At 38.5% G+C, this 21,774-nt stretch overlaps 1 protein-coding gene across 5 annotated transcripts in view; it reads right to left on the bottom strand.

Moving 5' to 3' along the window:
• The window catches only part of LOC122646021 (transcription factor IIIB 90 kDa subunit), a 100,454-nt gene that overhangs the window by 56,905 nt on the left and 21,775 nt on the right, over positions 1 to 21,774 (bottom strand). For 4 of the 5 annotated variants that reach the window (XM_043839474.1, XM_043839475.1, XM_043839477.1 and 1 more), the window contains 5 exons: positions 12,362 to 12,418; positions 12,082 to 12,194; positions 1,560 to 1,639; positions 1,324 to 1,410; positions 182 to 262 (listed from right to left, as the gene is read on the bottom strand). In XM_043839474.1, the coding sequence (XP_043695409.1) occupies positions 182 to 262; positions 1,324 to 1,410; positions 1,560 to 1,639; positions 12,082 to 12,194; positions 12,362 to 12,418 (418 nt within the window). The remainder of the gene's footprint in view (positions 1 to 181; positions 263 to 1,323; positions 1,411 to 1,559; positions 1,640 to 12,081; positions 12,195 to 12,361; positions 12,419 to 21,774) is intronic. The other variant, XM_043839476.1, reaches the window with a different exon arrangement.

The raw sequence follows: 21,774 nt of genomic DNA, 5'->3' as shown, positions 1-21,774 counted from the left end.
CAGAGTTGACAGTAAAAAATATTAATATCTGAATCACGGAACAAAAAATTCATTTTTAACATAACCCTATGTGGCTTGTGAGAACTAGGTTTCAAGTGATGATAGTAGAAGAGCAGTCAGCATGGCATCTTTTTTATTGCAAAATCCACAGCAAAACTAATCCTTGTAGGATGAAGCTTACCGTCAAGCCCCCCGATGCCGTATTCTCAAATTCAATCAGTCGTTTCGTCAATGTTGCTTCACATATATGTACAACACTTACCTAGTGAAAGTTATAACATCAACTAAAACAGTTAACAACCATTTGTCAATGTATGAGAAGACCATATTTGATAAGACAGGCACAAAAAAATAAAATTCACTAATTAAAGCGTTTTTTCTATGAGTCACTAATTAAAGCTTTATCATAACATAATATTAATTTCTGACGAGTGACATAACACTTCTACAATACAAGTAGATATTTTGTAACCCATCCTATGAAATGTTTCTTAGATGATCAAATTAGGAAATGTAATTACATTTGATAAGCCAAAAAAGAGACATCAATCTTTTTCATATACATAATCAGTAAACTAGGGTAAGTCATAAAAAAACAAGATTTCAGCAACACAAGTACAAAGATAACTGAGGATGTAAAGAAATTGTTTATGAGAAAATCAGCAATTCAGAGGGTTCTAACTAGCTAAACACATGAAATTGGATTCAACACTACTGAACACATAATTAAATCTGCTCCTACTCTCATCTTTCACCTTCATTTTTCCTTATTTGTCTTTTCACATCTTTCTTCTCTCATCTCACCCTCACCCTCTTTTCTCATCTCTTCATTCCCTTTTCGTTAGACCTCAGTTTTCCCTACAGTGTTTTGACTGGATCCATGTAGCCGACCCCATTAAGTTGGTTGTTGTTGTTGTTGTATCCATGTAAAATAGCCACAATTCAATGATCCTTTTAAGATGAATACATTTGATATAAATAGAAAGACGAATATTTTTATAGCCTCAAAAGCAACCCATTTTGACCTGTCAATGCCAGGTCAGTTGAAACAATGACCCTCAACAGAACCTCATTAATGAAACCAGAGAAGGGGGTTTAGAAAGTGACAAATTTGTAAATTATGAAAGTGTACCAAGAAAAAGATTATCTAGCATTAAATCATTAAAGGTTAAATGATGAATAAATAATTTCTTTCATTCTACTGCAAACAAAGGCCTGCCCTTTCATATATTAAGATGAAAAACACATTAATACTGGATTTCCATTCCCACTTTATGGAACCTAAGATTTTGCATGTCAGTAAATATGATAAGCTGGACTTACAACATCTGACTTTGAATATCTGAGACCATGTGAAAGTGCAGATATGTATAATGCCGCTCCACATAAACCACTAGGTTTTCTACCTGTCTGTAAATGCTCAGTTAGTAAATATAAACCAATTCCACAGTAATTAATCACATAAACCCACCCATCCACCCTTTTTTTATTAGAAGCATAAAGCAGCTTATCAAAAACCCAACAATTCTTTAAAAAACCTAGGAGAAAGAAAATAAAACCTGCATCCAATCTCGCTTCATGCTAGCTATAATGCGCAATGCAGCCCTAGAAACCTCAATATTCTTTCCTCCCAGTAAACCTAAAATGAACAATAATAGTTAAGAACACCTGCTCACACATGATATATACCAGATAAAGATGGAAGGGGGGCATGATGAGAATCCAGAGTCCAAGATCACAAGTGTCAGATAACAAATGTGAGCTAAATATCATCGTATGAACATTTTTTATATAATTAAGGACAGTCTAGCAAAACAGGGTGTATTAGACCTTGAAATAAGTTTGAATGACAGTCAAACACTATGATATATCGTCATAATTTTATATAGCTGACTGGCATGAGTTATGAGGGTCCTTGGATAACGATTGTAGAGATACACTCTTTGCTTGGTTAAAAATGTTTTTATTATCAAAAAGAGGAAGAAAAAAAAAAAAAAGTTCAGTCCCAACTTTTAAATAGTTGATGTTCAGTTCAGCTCGACTGATACAGTTGAAGGCAAATTTACTTTGATTTAGTTCAATTCACGTCAGCTAAATGCATTTTCTTTAGACCATTTATCCCTTAACAGCCATCAAGATATCTAAACAGACCACCCATTGCTCAAAAAGGGCTGAGCCTGGTAAACCAAACATTGATTGAGTAGTACAGCTCATGGATCCACCATATGGAGAACTCTTGGGATTCCATCTCAACCATATGGCTTACTATATTTTAGCCATTAATCTTGTATGTTCAATAGTGTAAACCCTCTCAGTCAAAATTGAGTTTTCAATTTCAGCACCACCTAGGATGTTCCGTGGAAAATAGTTAGGACCCGTCAAGAAGCTTCGCTTGACAGCTATGAGCTATATAAGGATAATTCTCCACTAGTTTCCTAGTTGCGTGTTGCTCAGTTATGGTAAAGTTAGTCCAAAAGTTGCTTTAGTAAGCATAAGAGATCTTGGGTTTTGGTTTGTCTTTTATCTTAGGCCTTAACAAATTTGTGGATGAAGAATTGGACCTTCCTACATGCTCTTTGAATTGTATACGCCAGCTCTGTCAGAACCTTTTTTCTTTTTTTCCCTTTTTCTTAGTCTTAACACTTTTCCTGATTATTAACCATAAAGCCACTCATCTTCCGTGATGTTCTGCAGCAGAGTACATATGAGCTCCTAAGAGGAAGATTGGGCAACCTAAATTGCAAAAAAAGAAAAAGCAAATTAACTTGTTAGCTGCTTAGTGATGGATGAACAAGTTTGGGAAGAAAAGTGGACAAGTTCCGCACATGAGTTTCACAAGCAAGGCAATCAACTTATTAGTTCTTAGTTAACTGAAGCTTTGGATTTGTCATCCCTTGACTTTTAACTATTATCTCTTCAAATCCATTTATTTATCTACGTTCTTTTCTTTTCTTTGTTGCAATTATAAACAGCACACCACCCCCCTCGGGGGTGGGGGAGTACCTTTTTGAAAATTTGGTTTTTGTATGAGAAATATCTGATTTAGGGCAAGTTAACTAGAGTATTAGACCAAATATACATCTTTGAAAGATTATATTGTATAAATAAGTAAATATGGACCACAACCAGCTCGCCTATAAGGCAATTAATAAAACCCACAAGTGGGCCCAATAAGATAGCCCATCTACAATTAAAATTCATGTCCCCAGTCCAACTAATTAAATAAGAAGAATCATAAAGAATAAAAAATCCAACTTAACTACAATGCTCCTAATCACTTTGATGCAGTTGATTAGACTGGTTAGAGCAATATGATCCCAAATGGAGGCTATGTGATGCAGATCATAGCTTGTAAGAGGAAAAACAGAACTTGCGGTTGCTGGAAAAACAGCCTGTTCTAGGGCTGCAGTTCTTCTAAAATTGAACGAGAATTGGTTCAAACTGAGCAATTGGTTCAGGGTATAGCTCATGTTACACTAAAATTTGAGTCTCCAATGGGTTATATGGATCATGGGCTAAGTGTTTTAGAATTTTTATTGTAATGAGCCCATTCTATAAGCCCAAATATGGGGGTTGTGAGATCTATACGAAATTATGTTACTTTAGTAGTGCTTCTAGAAGGGCTGGACAGGTATCCTACATTCTAGTCATAGTTTCTATTTTGTACTGTTCTAGATAGTTTCTATTTTATAGACAGACACGCTGTAAGGGATTCCTCCGACCATACATAAGGATTTCCTATTTTTGTGATTGTTATGGAAGTTATAAATAAAGGAGAGGGGTCATAAACCTCCCCTACGATTTGAGTATTGAGAAATTTGGCGTTGCCTCTTTGGTACAGTGGTGATGCTGTTCCTTAAACGGTGGCGATGCACCTCCAGCCCTGTTGTGGTGATTCCATGAGTCAACAGGTTGGGATTAGTGGTGATGCCCTTCCCGCAGGCCTAATGGTGATTCTAGGTCATATCCCTTTCCATCCTCTTATCTTATTCTTCTTATTCTATCTGTTCTCTCTCTCTTCTCTTTTTCTTCAATTCATAAGGTCAGTTTCTGAGTTTTTAAATCCTACTGCTGTTAAGAACAACCATTCCTGATTCAGTTTAGTACTTTCTCTTCAAATCTCAATGGTACTATGTACTGGTTCCTTCTCTTCACATCAAATTCTGGGTTTAGATTTGTCTTTGGTTCATGTTTCCCTACAGTTCTAGAGTCTTGTTTGACCAGCAACACAGGTTCATTAGCTACCTGCATTACTGTCCCCATAACCCTGCTGGACCGAAGTCACCAACTGCAGTGCCAATAGATTCTCAGTCTAGTTACTATTTATATGGTGGGCCGGCGGTGTGGGCGGTGGCTGTGGTGGAGGTGGTGGTGGTGGTGGAGGTGATGGTGCTGGTAGAGGTGGTGGCCGCGTCGGTGGTGGAGGAAACGGTGGCTGTGGTGGTGGTGGTGGAAACGGTGGCTGCGGTGGTAGAGAGACTCGAGCTCAAAACTCAGGTTTTTTGGGTTGCTTTTTGTTACAAATTTGTTTTTCTGTTTTATATAAACAACATCAGCTCTGTTTCTACAATGACCAACAAATGTGTTTTTACCCAGTTCATTCAAAAAAAAATACAAAAACAAACCAGACGTCACATACATCTTCTGTTCCAAATTTATTCCAATAAAACACAAAAACACCAGAACTATTTCTTTTGAATGTTGCCATACAAACCCTAAATTTCTGAGTTTCCGTTGTCATATCCAATAGAATTTCTAATTTGTTAACACTAATCTACAGGCTCCTAAACTCAGTTTCCCCTTCTGGAATGTTTCCATTTTGAAAGGTTTCTAAATTCTGGGCACAGTTACAATTTCTTGATGTTACTAATTCTTTTTTTTTTTTGGAAGTTTCTATTATCTGATCATTGCCACATCTCCAGATCCATCCATTGGATCTGAGCCAAACTTTGAAGGATTATCCCTCTCTTCTACACTGCTACTAGACCAGGCTTTCAAGGCCATCAGATCAGTCCATCTTGAGTTATTAAAAATCTCACCATTTTGGTCCTAAGTGTGTGTCCTGCGATCCTTACCTGTGGTTTGCATCTCTACCTACTTTTAGGTTAACCAGATTGCATCACTAGGTGCAACCTTGGGAGGCCTACAAGGTGCTGGTGGCAGTCCAATGGGCTGAATACATGCTTTGTATAGTTAAGGCATAAGTTAGGCCATTTATTTTCTTGGGTTTTATCATAAAGGGACTAATTTAAAAGCCCATAAAGTGGGGGCTAAGTTAGTACACGAGATTAGTGTCTTCAGTTAACTGTTTGAGTTAGATAACGACAACAACTTTTAGGAGTTAAGTTTTGAGTCTATTAAGTTTAGTCAGTATAAGAAGAGTGATTAGGAGTCCTTCTGTAAGGGAATTAGGAATTTCAAAGGGCTATATATGTATATTTACCCCATCAACTGGACATGAACTGAATAAAGAATTTAGATTATTTGTTCAACAGTTTTGGAGCCTGTTGATCTGTGCATAGATCTTGTTATCTGCCATTAATTTTCTTAGTAGCACTACAGCTTCTCTGCAGATCCCTTTATTCTGTAATCAGAATTTTGTCAGATTCTGTAGTCTATTCCTCCAACAGAATAGACCACTCAACTGAAATATTGGGTTATTCTGATTTGTCTATCTTAAGTTGTAAAGTTTCACCCAATGCTGGTTTTGTACCTTGTTCTGTGATCCTGTCATGTGCTAGTATCTTGCTGGATTTCCTGGTTCGGGATTAGTCTACATTACACTTTCTTATCAACTCAGCACTGCAATTATGAATCAAATGCCACAGATCACTTGTGCTAGTTGAAGGACCATAGAGATCCTTTGTGGTGGCACATTATGAGTGTGTCCTTTTTGCTCATGCATCACAAAGTTCATTTTAGAAGTTGTGTTTTGTTTTCTTATCTGAGAATTGCATTCTACCTCCTAGCTGTGTTGTTTTTCTTGATTCTGTGTGTAGCAGAAGATCACAATTGCCCCCAACATAACTAACCATCCACCCTCAAAAAGTTGGTCATCCCTTGTTCCATCTCTCTTGAATCCAACCCAAGCACAGTTCAAGGTATCGCTATCATGTATCGTATCGACCATACTGGCTGATAGGTATCAGTATTGCCAGTACCCGATACTGATACCATAGCAGTGGTATCAGCACAGGGGAGAGTAAAATGGTCCAAAAATTTCAATGCATTGGTATTTTGAGGGGCAAATGATCCAGCCCAATACAACCTATCCGCATTTTGATACCGATATCGATACCCATACCTATAGTTGTCACGAAGACTAAGCGATCTAAGCCATTGGAGGGGCGCCCTAGGCGTTTAGTATATAACTATATGTAATATAAGTATATAACAATGATAGTTTATATAATATATTTGCATATCAATGCAATATGATATAATTATATTAGTAAAGACCTAATATGAAAAAACCAACATATAATAAACAAAGCATAGGAGGATATAATTGTTTTGGCGAATCAATAATCATTACCAAAAGCCCCAAAAGAGGGAAAGAGGGCGGGAATACACAGGGGAAGAGAGAGGGGGGGAAACTATACAAGGCTCAAGCCCTAAGAAGATGGGCCTTTAGACCGAAAAAGAGACACATCAAGACCCTAGGATACAACAATATGCCTCTACTATTTAATTTTTTACTGCTATTTTGACATTTCCTGATACGCTTTAGTGTAACGTGCTAGAACCCATCATATTTCTGTTTGTTATTGAATCCAGCTGTTCCATTTTGTTTGGTCCGATCTGCTGTAGCTTTGATATCATTTTGGAAGTCTATTTTCTCCCCAACCAATTACCATCACTCAGAATGATTTTGACATTCGCAATCCCCATACTCGACCGCTGTATGTAGAGTGCATAAACAAGCCGAGCAAGGCACATAGATGGTACAGCAGTGCATAAACTAAACAAATAACGATGATAAGTTAAACAAGTAGTTCTGATTAGCATCAAAATGAGGGGCAGGTAGTACAACATGAAATATATCAAAATCATGGTACTAAAACTCGGAACTCGACCCTGGGAAAAACCGAGTTGTCTCGAGATATCTCGAGATCTCGGTCTAGTTGGTGCATTTTTTTTCAACTCGAAACCTGGTCTTGGTGGGTTTTAGACCTAGTTTGGGTCTGAAACTTGGTACTCAGCCTATTTTAGGTTTAAACACAATGGCACTATCAAATTTTGCAAAAACAAAGTCCAAATAAGAGTTTCACTTCGGACCCTAGGTTGGTAGGCGACGACGTAATAAAATACCCTACTCTACACATAATTTAGTAATAGAAAGCAATCAAAAACATTCAATTAATGTAAAACAACTTAAATAAGCATTAGAAATGTTAAAGTGATACATCAAACTGTTTAACAATGTTACAACTATCATCACATATTTGATTGAATCACGCATTCAGTCCCCACTAGTGCTACATAGTCTTCCCATGTCATAGTGTTGTTGTACTGCTGCAATCCAGAAGTAAAATGAGCTCACTTCAATTTTGTAGCTGAATCCTTCAATTGTTTAGCTGAAACAACTCCCCGGCAGGTTGTACGTTGAAATCTGGAGGTAAAATGAGCTCACAGCCTTCACAGGGGAAGAAAAGAGGTTTCGGACAGAACTCGATCAAGATATCTCGAGTTCTGTTGAGTTACGATACTTTTAAAGGATAAGATGGGTTGAGATCTAGGTCGACCCGAGATCTTGGGTCGAGATCTCGAGTTACCCAAGATCTCGACCGAGATATTGCACTTTTAGAACTTGTATTAAGTCTTGTCTCGACCCCTTGGAAAACCGAGATCTCGGTCGAGATCTCGCTCTATGATTGAGAGTGCCCTTTATTGAATTAGGTGCGTCCTCTCCTTTCTACCCTTTTGTATATACTTTTCTAATATATATATATACATATAGGCTCTTATAGGGGTGTGTCAGGTCGGCAGCCGGCACTCTAATATATTCTGCCATTCATCTTTTGCATGGATCATTTTGTGTTTTGATCTCATGTCCTTCCATCCTCTTTCTACAAGGACATCCCCCGTAAGCAACGCGCAATGTCGACGCCCGATCGTGATGATAAGTAAGACAAGGGCAAGTGAGAGGAAGTATGTCAGTCCAGAAGCATAGGATTAGATTAGCTCTTGGAACATTGGATCTTAAGCGAGTAAGAGCCTGGAGCTGGTAGATGTTATGAGGAGATGAAGGATAAATATCGTCTGTATCCAAGAGACTAGGCGGAAGGGTTACAGAGCTAAGGTGTTGGATGACTTCAAACTTTGGTATTCAGGAGATCATAGTAATAGAAGCGGAGTGGGTATAGTCGTGGACAAAGACCTAAAGAATGATGTAGTAGAGGTGAAAAGACTGGGAGACAGAATCATATCCATCAAACTGATTTTGGAGAACGAGGTTGTCAATATTATTTGCTCTTATGCACCCCAAGTAAGATTGGATGAAAGTAGTAACTAGTAAGCACCAATTCTGGGAACGCATGGATGATTTATTGCAGGGTTTTGGCCAAAATGAATTGATTATTATCGGAGGTGACCTGAATAGACATTATTGGAGTGATTGTAGAGGTTACGAAGGTGTTCATGATGGCTACAGGGTTAGGGAGAAGATTGGTGAGAGGACCTCAATCCTAGCCTTTATGGTAGCTTATGATCTTTCCATGGTGAATACTTTCTTTGAAAAAAGAGAGGAGCACTTAGTTACCTATAAAAGTGGGAATCATACCAGCAAAATAAACTTCTTCCTAACAAGAAGGGCATATAGAATGGTGTGTAAGGACTATAAGGTTATCCCTGGAGAGAGCCTAACCACCCAACATAGACTGGTGGCCTCGGATTTACGCCTCTGCACACAGAAGCGTAGGAGGAGGGAACCCATGTACCCTAAGTTAAGGTGATAGGTGATGGAGACTATAAGGGGAGTCCCGAAGGACATTTACTGATAATGTGGACAAACAAGGAAAGTGGGTGATGACTTGTATTAAAAGGGTTGTCAAAGATATGATAGGGGAAGCGAAAGGTAGCTGTCACGCATCTAGGGCGACTTGGTGGTGGAACGAGGAGGTCCAAGCAGCCATTAAGACCAAGAAAGATAGTTTTTAGATATGGCAAACGACTAAGGAAATAGAGGATAAAAGAGACATAATGATGCCAGAATCGAAGTTAGGCAGATCGTGAGGATGACTAGGGCAAAGAAATATAAGGATCTCTATATCCACCTAAACATAAAAGAAGGGGAAAAGGCTATATATAAGATAGCTAAGATGAGAGAAAGGAAGAGTAGAGATTTTGATCAGGTGAAGTGTATCAAGGGTGATGATGGATGAGTGTTGGTAAGGGATTACGAAATTGTGAAGAGATGGGATGAGTATATTTGTGAGCTACTAAATGGAGATAGGTAGAGTAGAAATTACCCGAAGGATAACATTATTCAACTAGATACCTCACGCTATAGATATGAACGAAAGGTTAATGTGGCGGAAGTTAAGAAACCTTAAGAAAGATGAAAGCAGGCAAGACACCAAGCCCAGATGAGGTTCCAATAGAAGTGTGGAAAGCCCTAGGAGGATATGGGGTATATTTGTGAACCAATCTTTTTATAGGATTATGAATACAAGGAAGATGCCAAAATCCCAAATGAATGGAGAAGCATTGTAGTCCCGACATACAAACATTAAGGTGTTATCCAAAACTGCAATAACTATAGAAGCATAAAGCTAATGAGTCATATTATGAAACTTTGGGAGAAGGTTATTGAAGCCCATTAGAGAGCGACTCATATCTCGGTGAACCAATCTGGATTTATGCCAGATAGATCCACAACAAAAGCTATCTAATTACTCAGAAGGCACATGGAAAGATATAGAGAGATAGCAAGAAGAATCTTCATATGGTTTTCCTTGACCTGGAAAAAGCCTATGACCAAGCCCCTAAAGATTTAATCTAGCATGCTCTAATAAAGAGAGGGGTGTCGAGTAAATATGTGAATGTAATTAAAAGATGTGTATGAGGGAGTGGTGACTAGTGTGAGATCTGTGGGAGGTTACAGCAAGGAATTCCCAATTACGATTAGGTTACATCAGGGATCAGCCTTAAGCCCTTATCTATTTGCACTTATCATGAACGACCTAACCAAGAGCATCCAAGAAGAGGTCTCGTGGTGTATGCTTTTTGCCGATGATATCGTTTTGGTGGATGAGACAAAAGTAGGGATCAACGCTAAGTTAGAGCTAATGGAGATCAACCTTGCAAACAAGAGGTTTTAAGATTAATAAATCAAAGACGAATTATATGCTGTGTAATTTTAGTCATACCATGATGGATACTAACATGGTTCGAATTGGGGAAAGAGAGATACTGCAAAGTGACTTTTTAGATATCTGGGGTCAATCATAAATAAAGAAGGTAGCATAGAGGATGATGTTTCACAGAGAATTAAAGTGGGATGGATGAAGTGGAGAGGTTCGTCCGGAGCGTAGTGTGACTGACGTATCCCTTTAAAGCTTACAGGAAAGTTCTATAGGACTGCTGTACGACTGACTATGATGTATAGGGCAGAATGTTGGGTAGTTAAGAAGTGTCATATTGAGAAGCTGTGTAGCAGAGATGAGGATGTTAAGATGGATGTGCGGGAAAACTAGTAAGGATAAAGTAAGAAATGAGTGTATTAGAGCTAGCTTGGGAGTTGCTCCAATCAATGACAAGCTCTGAGAGAGTCGTTAGAGGTGGTATAGTCATGTTCAACAGAGACCTAGGGACGCCCCAGTAAGGAGGAGCGATATGATCCCGATTGAAGGAGCGAAAAGAGCTAGGGGCAGGCCTAAAATGAACATAGGAGTAGTTGTGAGGAAGGACATGCATAGCCTAGGTCATGTACCAAGTATGACCTCAAATAGAGCCTATTGGAGGGCAAGAATCCATGTTGCAGACCCAATTTATCTGAGATTCTCCTGACTTACTGGATTGTGCCTCTTTCCTCTTGGTTTCATCTTTCATCTTTTATCTCTCAGTTTTATATTTTCTTTTCCATCTTTCATTTGCCATTTTCCAGTTTTTCATTTCTCATCTCTTTTCCCATCCCTCTTTTGCCCATCTCTACATTCCCCTTTTTTGTTTATACCACAGTTTTCACTACTTTGTTTGTTTGGATCCATGTAATAATGTTTTCATATAAAAATATGCACAACAGCATGATGCAATTTGCATCAGGCTTTCACATATTATACATAAATATTTTCATGCATATTTATGAGCAAAAAGAAATTATTTTTCAAAATTTCTGTACTTTTACAACTTCATAATTTAATTTATAAATCCAGAAAATTCAAATGAACAACATGAACTTGTAGATCGGCCTAATGTGATTCACATATAACAATATAGGCCTAAAAAAACCACAGTTTAACATATTATATATGTGTTCAAATTTGCTTGAAACTCCTTCAAATCTTGGTCTGGCAGCTTAGATTAGCTTGAGAGAAATGTGTTAGATAAGAAATCCACAAGATTCTGGTAGAAAATGGAGCAAGAGGAGCAATTTCAGTCATTTCCCCATATTTCCCCTATTGTAATCAAAAGGATCAAAATGAGAGCTTGCCGCTCAAATTGGGTTTAATCTGCTGTATTCTAATGTTTCCATCATTTCAGCTGAAATTTGGACATTTCAATAATTCATTTCTCTTATTTTGGAGAAATACTGTATTTCCTTATTTCCTCCTGGTTTTATTTTGATTCCCTGTAAAAGTGAAATATTTTGCCAATTTCAATGCTTTTCCTCAAAATTTTGAACACTGGATTTCAACAATTTTGTTGCTTAAGTAAGAGTAATCATGCTCGGAGTTCAGTTCATTTTCGAATTCAAATGAATCATTCACTAAACACTTAGCCAGAAAATGATACTTCAGCACAGGTGGAATTGCATCATTATATAGATATATTAAAGGAAAAACATCAAGAAGCACATTTCGAATGTCATCAAATGATCAGGTAAACCACTGTGTGAACAGAAAGTATCTGAGGGCTTACGCTCTGTGAAGCGATGAATGAAAAGACTGGGATCAACAGGTTTTTGAACAATTGGATGTTCTTCAAGCCTCAGCAGTTTGCAAAGCTGCAAAAAGACAGCACCTAGCACATAACTGTAACACAGTCAAATAAAAACCCAATAAATCATGCATGCAACCAACGCAAGTAGAGCAAGATGAATTAGTAACCATATTCCTTTAACAGAAATAATTATAGAACATATCATTTTTTGCTCTCACAGGGGAACTGAATAGGAAACTTTAAAGATAAGCATATTTACACATTGATTTGCAGGTAGTCGGAAAAATCAATGAGGAGATAAGCCTTCTTATTTTCCCTACAAAACAGTATGAATAGCTGCATTAATTAAGAAAGTTGATTATTCATAACCTCTCCACATAAAAATTAGAAGGAACAGAATAATTTGTAGGACCATAGATATTATGCACATGAAGCTATGCATCTTAGAATGAAAAGGCGTATTCCAAGCTCATTTAGGCTTCTCCACATAAGATACACCGTTTTACTTAATTCTACTCTTAGAAATCTAGAAAAATGAGAAAAATTTTGGTTCCTGGATTATAATTATGCAAGAGTATATTATATTTTCAGTAATAATAATGAAGAGGTAGTTCAAAACAAAAGAGCTTAAAAAGATGAACTTAAAGACAGAAATAAGAGGAGAATGACATATACCAATAGTGAATATCAACAGAGAAAATTTTCTAAATTGCTCCCTATTGACTTATTGAGGGAGCCTTCTCTTAGCAATCCCTCTTTTTGAGTCACATCGAGGGCTATTTGGTCAAATTGACCATTGGATTGAGGGTCCATCTTGGACTAGCCATGCGTCAAGTTTTGCATCCCAGCTATACCATACCACCCACCATGAAGATGCCCATACTTGTTTTCCAACCGTCAAACCAAAGTTGCTCCAAAGCTTCCAAATTTTGAACCCTCTACCAATTTTCAAACTTCATATCTCCATGCAAGAAATTCGGATTGGACTGAAACTTTGCAGAATAATAGATAAACAAATGGACAACATCTCCAATAAATTTAAATGAAAACACAAATGCGTTGAGGCAACCACTTGGGCCGTGAAGGAAACATTTGCCAATATTATCACTTGTCTCTTCTTCCAAAAGTTCCGTCAATATGGCCAGTGTATTCTATTACAAACATATACTCTAGTAAAAATAGAGTATAAAGGAGGAGGGTTGGCACGTCAGGTCGGCAGCCAGCACCGGAAAAAACCCTAGCCAAACCCTTTTTACTTGGATTCTAGAACCTTATATTATCAACGTTATGTTAGGACGTTCCCCACCAGAATAAGAGACGCACTACACTATGACCCAGGTAGAATCGTTATCGTCTACGGTTCCTAACCGGTGCGGTTCTCTAGTGCCTCTCACAAGAGGGGGTGGGACACACCCGGGGCACCTGACCGAACACTCTGCCCGGGTGGGGTCCATCCTCCTCTTGTGAGAGGCACTAGGGAACCACACCGGTTAGGGTACCGCATGTGATAAAAATTCGACCCAGGTATAGTGAAAAGTGAGCAAGGGTTAGCTACGGCATCCTTTGTAAACGATGTAACATGTTGACGCCTGGATGCACCAACAAAGTAGGCAAGGGTTTTTGCACCATGGACGAGTGTAGGTAAAGAAACTAGTCCAAAAGCATAGGATTTGATTAGCATTTTGGAACATTGGATCTTTAACGGGTAAGAGACTAGAATTGATAGATGTTATGAGGAGAAGAAGGATTAACATAGCTTGCATTCAAGATACTAAATGGAAGGGTAAAAAAGCTATAGAGTTGGATGACTTTAAATTCTGGGGATAAAAGTAACAGAAGTGAAGTCGGCAAGTAGAGGATAAAGATTTAAAGAATACCGTGGTGGATACTAAAAGATTTGAAGATAGGATTTTATCCATCAAGCTTGTGTTGGAGAAAGAGGTCATCAATATAATTAGCATTTATGCACCCCCAGTAGGATTGGATGAAAGTAGTAAGTTACACTTTTGGGAACACATGGATGGATTAGTGCAAGGTTTTAGTCAAGGAGAAAAGATTATAAAGGGTGATCTGAATGGACATGTTGAGACTTGAGAGAGATCGTAGAGACTATGAAGGTGTACATGGAGGCTATGGTTTGAGAGAGAGGAATGAGGAGGGGATCTCAGTTTTAGATTTTGTTGTGGCGTATGATTTATTCATTGTAAATGCATACTTTGAAAAGAGAGAGGAGCATTTAGTTACAGCCAAATGGATTTCTTCCTAACGAAGAAGGTCAAATAGATTGTTAGGTAAGGATTGTAAGCTTATATCAAGCGAAAACCTAGCCACAAAACATAGATTAATGGTCATGGATATGTGCCTCACTACGCAGAATTATAAGAAGAGTGAGCTTATTTGCCCTAGGATAAGGTGATGGAGCTTAAAAGGAGATACCTTGAAATCACATACTAATAAAGTGGTCAAAACAAGGAAATTGGGATTTTGAGAGAGACACTAATACAATGTGGAACAAGATGACTACTTGTATTAAGAAGGTAGCCAAAGATGTCTTTGGAGAATCTAAAAGAAAACAGCATTGCCCTTGGTAGACTTGGTTGTGAGATGATGAGGTTGAAGCAGCCATTAAAACTAAAAAAAGTTAGTTTTAAGACGTGGCAAAGGACTTGGGATGTAGAGGATCTAAAAAGGTATAAATTTGCCAAGAATGAAGCTAAGAAGATTGTGGGAAAAGCAAGCGCAAAGAAATATGAAGATCTATATAACAATCTGAGCACAAAGGAAAGGGAAAAAGCTATCTATAAGATAGCTAAAGTAAGGGAAAGGAAAAGTAGAGATCTCAATCATGTTAGATGTATTAAAAGTGAAGATGGCAAAGAACTAATAAAGGGATGAGGACATTAAGGAGAGAAGGAAATATTATTTCTAAAAGGGTATACCCAGTGCACAAGGCTCCCGCCACTGCAGGGTCTGGGGAGGGTCATAATGTACATAGCCCGACCCCTACTTTCGTAAAAAGGCTGCTTCCATAAGGAAAAATTATATCTACAGCCTGCTAAATGAAGATATTTCAAGTAATAGTGTCCTGGAAGACTATATTACCCATCAAGACACCACGTCTTAGATATATACGAAAAAATAGGGTGTCTTAAGTAAAGAAGCTTTAAGGAGGATGAAAATAGACAAGGCACCATGACCAGATGAATCATACTATGAAATTATGGGAGGGTTATTGAAACCCACCAAAGATAAGAAACTACTATTATGGAGAACCAATTTGGTTTTATGCCAGGAAGATCTATGTCAAAAGCTATTTACTCCATATGGTCTTTATTAACCTAGAAAAACCGTATAACAGAGTCCCTAGAGAGTTAATCTAGCAAAAACTCGAGAAGTGTGAAGTAAATATGTAGCCATAATTAAAGATATGTATGATGGTGTGACGACTAGCATAAGAAATATGGGGGGTCAAGGTGTTGAATTCCCAATTACAATTGGGTTACATCTAGGATCAGCTTTAAGCCCTTATTTGTTTGAGCTTATCAGGGATGATTTAACCAGATACATTTAAGATGAGGTTCCATAGTAATGTAGTCCTAGATTGGTAGGAGACCAACTAAGACCCAATCAACCAGGATCTGTTATGAACAAGTGAATCAGCTAGGTCAAAATAGTGTTTTTGATGAAATTAGGGCTAGGGTTTGATGTATGGGTTATGTTAAATTAAGGTAGGGGAATCTATCAATGAAGGTCTTGAGATGCTTTAATGGATGGAGGTGTGTAAACTTGATTGGGCAGCAACTTAGGTTTAAGGTTTCGGGTTTTGAAAAAGAGGAAAAATACATTTTTAAGGTTTATGATGATGAGATGAGGGAACAACTTGGATTGAGATTTCCTTAGTCTGAGAGGAAACTTCAAGCAAAGTTTGGCGTGATTTGGCCGGCTGGTTTGATCTAGGCAGAATTTTGGTATTGGAAAAATTGAAAAACATAAGGCGGAATTTAAGGTTTAGGCTGTGAGAAAAATAGAAGAAGAATTGTTGGGGATGGGATGATTCAAACTTACGGTTGTTGTAGAATTCTCTTGGCAACAGCTTGTTTGAGAGAAACTTGAATAAAAATTGAATCTTTAACTAGAAATGGAAGGAGAGCTTCAAAAGAACCACCCAAGCTTCACACCGCAAGGTGTCGATTGGATCAAACACCAATCCCACCAACAAACCACCCGGGCTTTCCACCGCAAGGTGTCAATCAGATCAAACACCGATCCCACCAGCCTTGATCAAACACAAGACAAAAATCTTCAATGTAGAAGAAGAGCAGCAAAAGTATTTCATTAATATCAAAATTCATGTTGAATGCTTGCCCCCCTTACAACCTTATATAGAAGACTCAAAAATAGACTACTAAACTAAAAAGGAAAGGCCTACCCAATCCTTAACCTATTAGGTAACCTAAACTAACTAGGAAAATGAAATAACAAAGGACATAGACTCAAAATATGGCTAAACTTATAGAGTCATAATCCAACCCAACTTAAGTTGTCATATGACCACTTAACCAAGTCACATGATCACTTAAATGATCACATCACTAATTACACAAAAATAAAACTAAGGAATTAAAACAGCTAATCCCATATGCAACCCTATTACCCAAATTTTAGGCCCATAAAAGTGGCCTATTACATAGAAAACCCATGGTAACCTACAAAATTGGAGAATGAAAGAAGGAAGAGAAGAAGAGCTCACGGTTCCCATGGTAACCTACAAAATTAGAGAATGAAAGAAGGAAGAGAAGAAGAGCTCACATAACCGTGAGCAATCTAATTGATTTCATAGAGAATGAGATGTACAAGAATAAATGTAAGGTTAGGGGCAAAACAGTAAAAGACCACCTTACATAACTTTGAGGCTAAGAAGGCTCTCAATATTAGCGCTAGGCGCTGATCCCGAGAGCCACTATTGGCCCACATACTAATATCCAACACTCCCCCTCAAGCTGGAGCATATATATCTATCATGCCCAGCTTGTTACAAATATAATCAATCCGTCCACTACCCAAAGGCCTCGTAAATACATCTGCCAGCTGCTCTCCAGTTCTAACATGACTTGGAAGAATTAACCCATTTTGCATCTTCTCATGAACAAAATGATAGTCCACCTCAATATGCTTCGTCGTCTCATGAAATACAGGATTGGAAGCAATATGAACTGCTGCCTGATTATCACACCATAGTTGCATGGGAACTGAAATTTTAAAACCCAACTCAGATAACAATTGTTGTATACACATCAACTCACATGTCAAGTGTGCCATAACTCTATATTCTGATTCAGCACTAGAGCGGGCTACTATACTCTGTTTCTTGCATTTCCAAGAAACAAGGTTTCCTCCAACAAATGTGCAGTACCCTGTAGTGAAACTCCTATCAGTTGGAGATCCTGCCAATGAACACTCGAAAATCCTTCAACTCGGTTGTGACCATGATCTCGATAAACCACTCCTCTACCTGGAGCCTTTTTAAGATATCGTAGAATACGAATAAATGCATCCCAATGAGAAGTCCGAGGAGAAGAAAGAAATTGGCTCACCACACTAACAGGAAAAGCAATATCCGGTTGGGTGACTGTTAAATAGTTCAACTTACCTACCAATCTTCTATACCTCTCCGGATCATCAAGAACATCTCCACCTTCAGCAGTAAGTTTCACATTGTGATCCATAGGAGAGTCAATAGGCTTAGACCCAAGCATGACCGTTTCAATAAGTCCAAAACATACTTACTCTGCGAAAGAAACACTCCCTTCTGAGATTGAGCTACTTCAATTCCCACAAAGCACTTCAACTTGCCCAAATCTTTAGTCTGAAATTTTGCTGCAGATATGACTTCAAATCCACAATACCTGCTGAATCATCACCAGTAATGATAATATCATCAACATAAACTATCATAAAAATCCTCCATGTAGTTGATTGCCTATAGAAGAAAGAATGATCACCACCGCATCTAGACAGACCAAACTCCAGAACAACTTTAGTAAAACGCCAAAACCACGCACGAGGAGACTGTTTCAGTCCATACAAGGACTTTTTCAAACTACAAACCAGACCAGACTCCCCCTGAGCAACAAACCCCGAAGGTTGCTCCATATACACCTCTTCTTGCAAAGTACCATGTAAGAAGACATTTTTGACATCCAACTGAAACAAGGGCCAAAGACCAATAGCAGCAAGAGAGACCAAAATACGCACAGAAGCAAGCTTGGCAACCAGAGAAAAGGTATCCAAATAATCAACACCATACACCTGTGCATACCCCTTTGCCACTAGTCGTGCTTTCAAACGAGCAAGAAAGCCATCGGGGTTAACCTTCACAATATATACCCATCTGCAACCAATAGCAGTCCTCTCTGGGGGCAGCGGAACAAGTTCCCAAGTCTGATTCACATCTAAGGCCGACAACTCTTCTTCCATAGCTGTCCTCCAACCGGGACTAGATAATGCTTTAGTCACAGACTTTGGTAGGGGATGGGCATCAACAGAAGACAAAAAAGAACAAAATATGAAACATAATTAGAAATATAATGTTGAGTGCAGCTACGAGTACATTTCCACCTAGCAATAGGAAGATCAAGGTCAGAAACAACTGGGTTAGCTGGAGGAGGATTTTCGTCAGGACTTGCAGTGGAAGAAGACATGATAGAGTCCGCAAGTACAGGGGGGGCAGCAGTGACCTTCGGTAGGTGGCTGTAAACCTAGGTAACAGGAGGGCATTGACGAGGAGCAGCTGGAGCAGAACCCTGTGACAATGGAGACTGAAGAATGTAAATGGGAAAATCATCATCTAACTCGGATGCATCAACTGGTCCAGCATGATATGGAGTGAATGCAAAGAAAGACACATCAACTGTGACAAAAATTTGCGCAACACAAGAGAATAACATCGATAACCCTTTTGGGTACGAGAGTAACCACGAAAGATGCATTTAATTGCCTTACAATCTAGCTTGGACAGACCTGGTCAATGATCACGAACAAAACAAAAAAATCCAAATATGCGAGGAGATAGGAGAAACAGTGGTTCAGTAGGAAACAACAACGAATGAGGCATGACACCCTTCAAGATGGAAGATGGCATGCGATTAATAAGATAACATGCTGTCAAAACAGCATCAGCCCAGAAAAACTTAGAAACTTGCATCTCAAACAGCAGAGAACGAGTAACCTCCATTAAATGTCTATTCTTCCGTTCAGCCACACCATTCTGTTGGGGTGTCAGAATAGGAAGACTGATGGATAATACTGCGTTGAACCATAAATGCAGAAAAAGGGACAGAAAAATACTCTTTGGCATTGTCACTACGCAAAACTTTCACACACACACACTAAATTGATTATGAACTTCAGAACCAAAGGCACAAAAATAGAGAATAACTCAGAACGATTTTTCATTAAATATAACCATGTAACTCTTGAATAATCATCAACAAATGTAACAAAGTATTTAAAACCCAAATTGGAAGAACCTGGACAAGGACCCCAAACATCCGAATGTACTAAAGAAAATGGACTAACAAACCGTTTATTGACTCTAGCGGGAGTCTGGTCTGGTTTGTAGATTGCAAAAGTCCTTGTATGGACTGAAACAATCTCCCCGTACATTCTCTTGAAAACAGCAAAGTATTGGGTGATAGACCGTCCCTTTCTCTTAGTCCGGTAGAACTCCTGAGACAACTCATATATGCGAGATAAGTTGTTTTGGCCATAATACAAAACACCCAAATACTCCTGATTCTTTCATAGTATCGATGTGAGTAACCAAATCTATTATATGGTTCTCCATTGAATTCAACATCTGCCCAAGAATTCGGGCATCAATAATATCCCAAGTTGAATCATCAGCAGGTCTGGTTCCCGTCAAGTGAGCCTGCTGATCACGACTTGACAATACAAGGTTCAAAATCTTCCTCCATTGCTGGAAGTTTGTGATACCCTCAAGTTTCTTCTCTGTGATTCGATTGGAGGATGAGGAAACCACGTCTGTAACAACTGCATTCTTCCTATCATCATCTCCCATATTTTCCAAAAACTAAACAAATATTCACTCAAACACACAATCGGCAACCTGCTGCCACTCAACTGATCAAATAAAACACCACTCACCAATCGAATCACCACCAAAATCACACTAGTACCTTGCTGCAATCAACACTTACACATAGAACTTCAAAAATATCAAGAAAACATCCAGCCGAACTTCGAATACATCAAGCAAATATCATTCCAGTAACCTGCCGCCATTAATTCTTTCACCAAATCACCATAAAGTCCTTCGAAAATCTGCTTTGGTATTGTAATAGAAGCAGATTTACAGCATCATCACCAAAACCCAATCCGCAGCCACGAACAGACAAAAATAAGGGGTGAAATCACCCCTGTTCTGAAGATCCCAACCTCTGGTTAGGAGAACCAGAAATCGCAGAAAAGAAAAGAGAAGGAGAATGGCAAGTTGTGCCCTGATTTAATGGATCAGCTCTGTTACCATGTAACCTGCAAAGTTAGAGAATGAAAGAAGGAAGAGAAGAAGAGAAGAAGAGCTCACATAACCATGAGCAGTCTAATTAATTTCATAGAGAATAAGATGTACAAGATAAATATAGGGTTCGGGGCAAAACAGCAAAAGACCACCTTATATAACTTTGAGGCTAAGAAGGCTCTCGGTATTAGCATTGCGCTAATCCCGAGAGCCACTATTGGCCCACATACTAATATCTAACAGGATCAAAGGCCCAACATGTATATAACCTAACCCTAGACTTATTCCCATCAAAATAAGCCTCTGTTGGTGATGTATCTGCATCACTTGGTGTATGCTTTTTGCTGATGATATTGTTTTGGTGGATGAGACAAAAGCAAGGATTAACGCCAATTAGGAGTTATGGAGATAAACTGTGGAATCAAAAGGTTTTAAGATATATACAACGAACACGGAGTATATGGTGTGTAACTTTAGCTACAAAGAGTATCTGGTCTCAATCATAAATTCAGAAGGTGATATAAAGGATAATGCTTCACAGAGAACTAAAATAGGATGGATGAAGTGGAGAGTTACGTCCGGAGTGTTGTATGATCGACGTATTCCTTTAAAACTTAAAACGAAAATTTTATAGGACAGTCATACAACCGGCAATGATGCATGGTGTGAAATGCTGGGCAATTAAAAGCATCATATAAATAAAATTAGTGTAACTGAGATGAGGATATTGCAATAGTTGAGTGGCAAAACTAGGAAGGATAAAGGAATGGTCATATTAGAGCTGGTTTAGGAGTAGCTCCGATACCAAGGTACTAAAACTCGGGTCTCGGTACCAACTCGGCCCTTAGAAAAACCGAGTCCAGTCGAGATCTCGCCGAGTTGGCGTATTTTTTTCCCCCCGACTCGAAGCCTCAACTCGGTGGGTTTTAGACCTAGTTTGGGTCTAAAACTTGGTATTCAACCTATTTTAAGCCATTTAAACACAATGGAACTATTAGATTTGCAAAAACAAAGTCCAAATATGAGTTTCAATTTGGACCATAGGTTGGTAGGCGATGATGTATTAAAATACCCTACTCTACACATAATTTAGTAATAGAAAGCAAGCAAAACATTCAATTAATAGCTAAACA

The sequence above is a fragment of the Telopea speciosissima genome, chromosome 11, assembly GCF_018873765.1.
Source record: "Telopea speciosissima isolate NSW1024214 ecotype Mountain lineage chromosome 11, Tspe_v1, whole genome shotgun sequence".
Lineage (NCBI taxonomy): Eukaryota > Viridiplantae > Streptophyta > Magnoliopsida > Proteales > Proteaceae > Telopea > Telopea speciosissima.
This window is presented reverse-complemented; position numbering and strand designations above follow the sequence as displayed.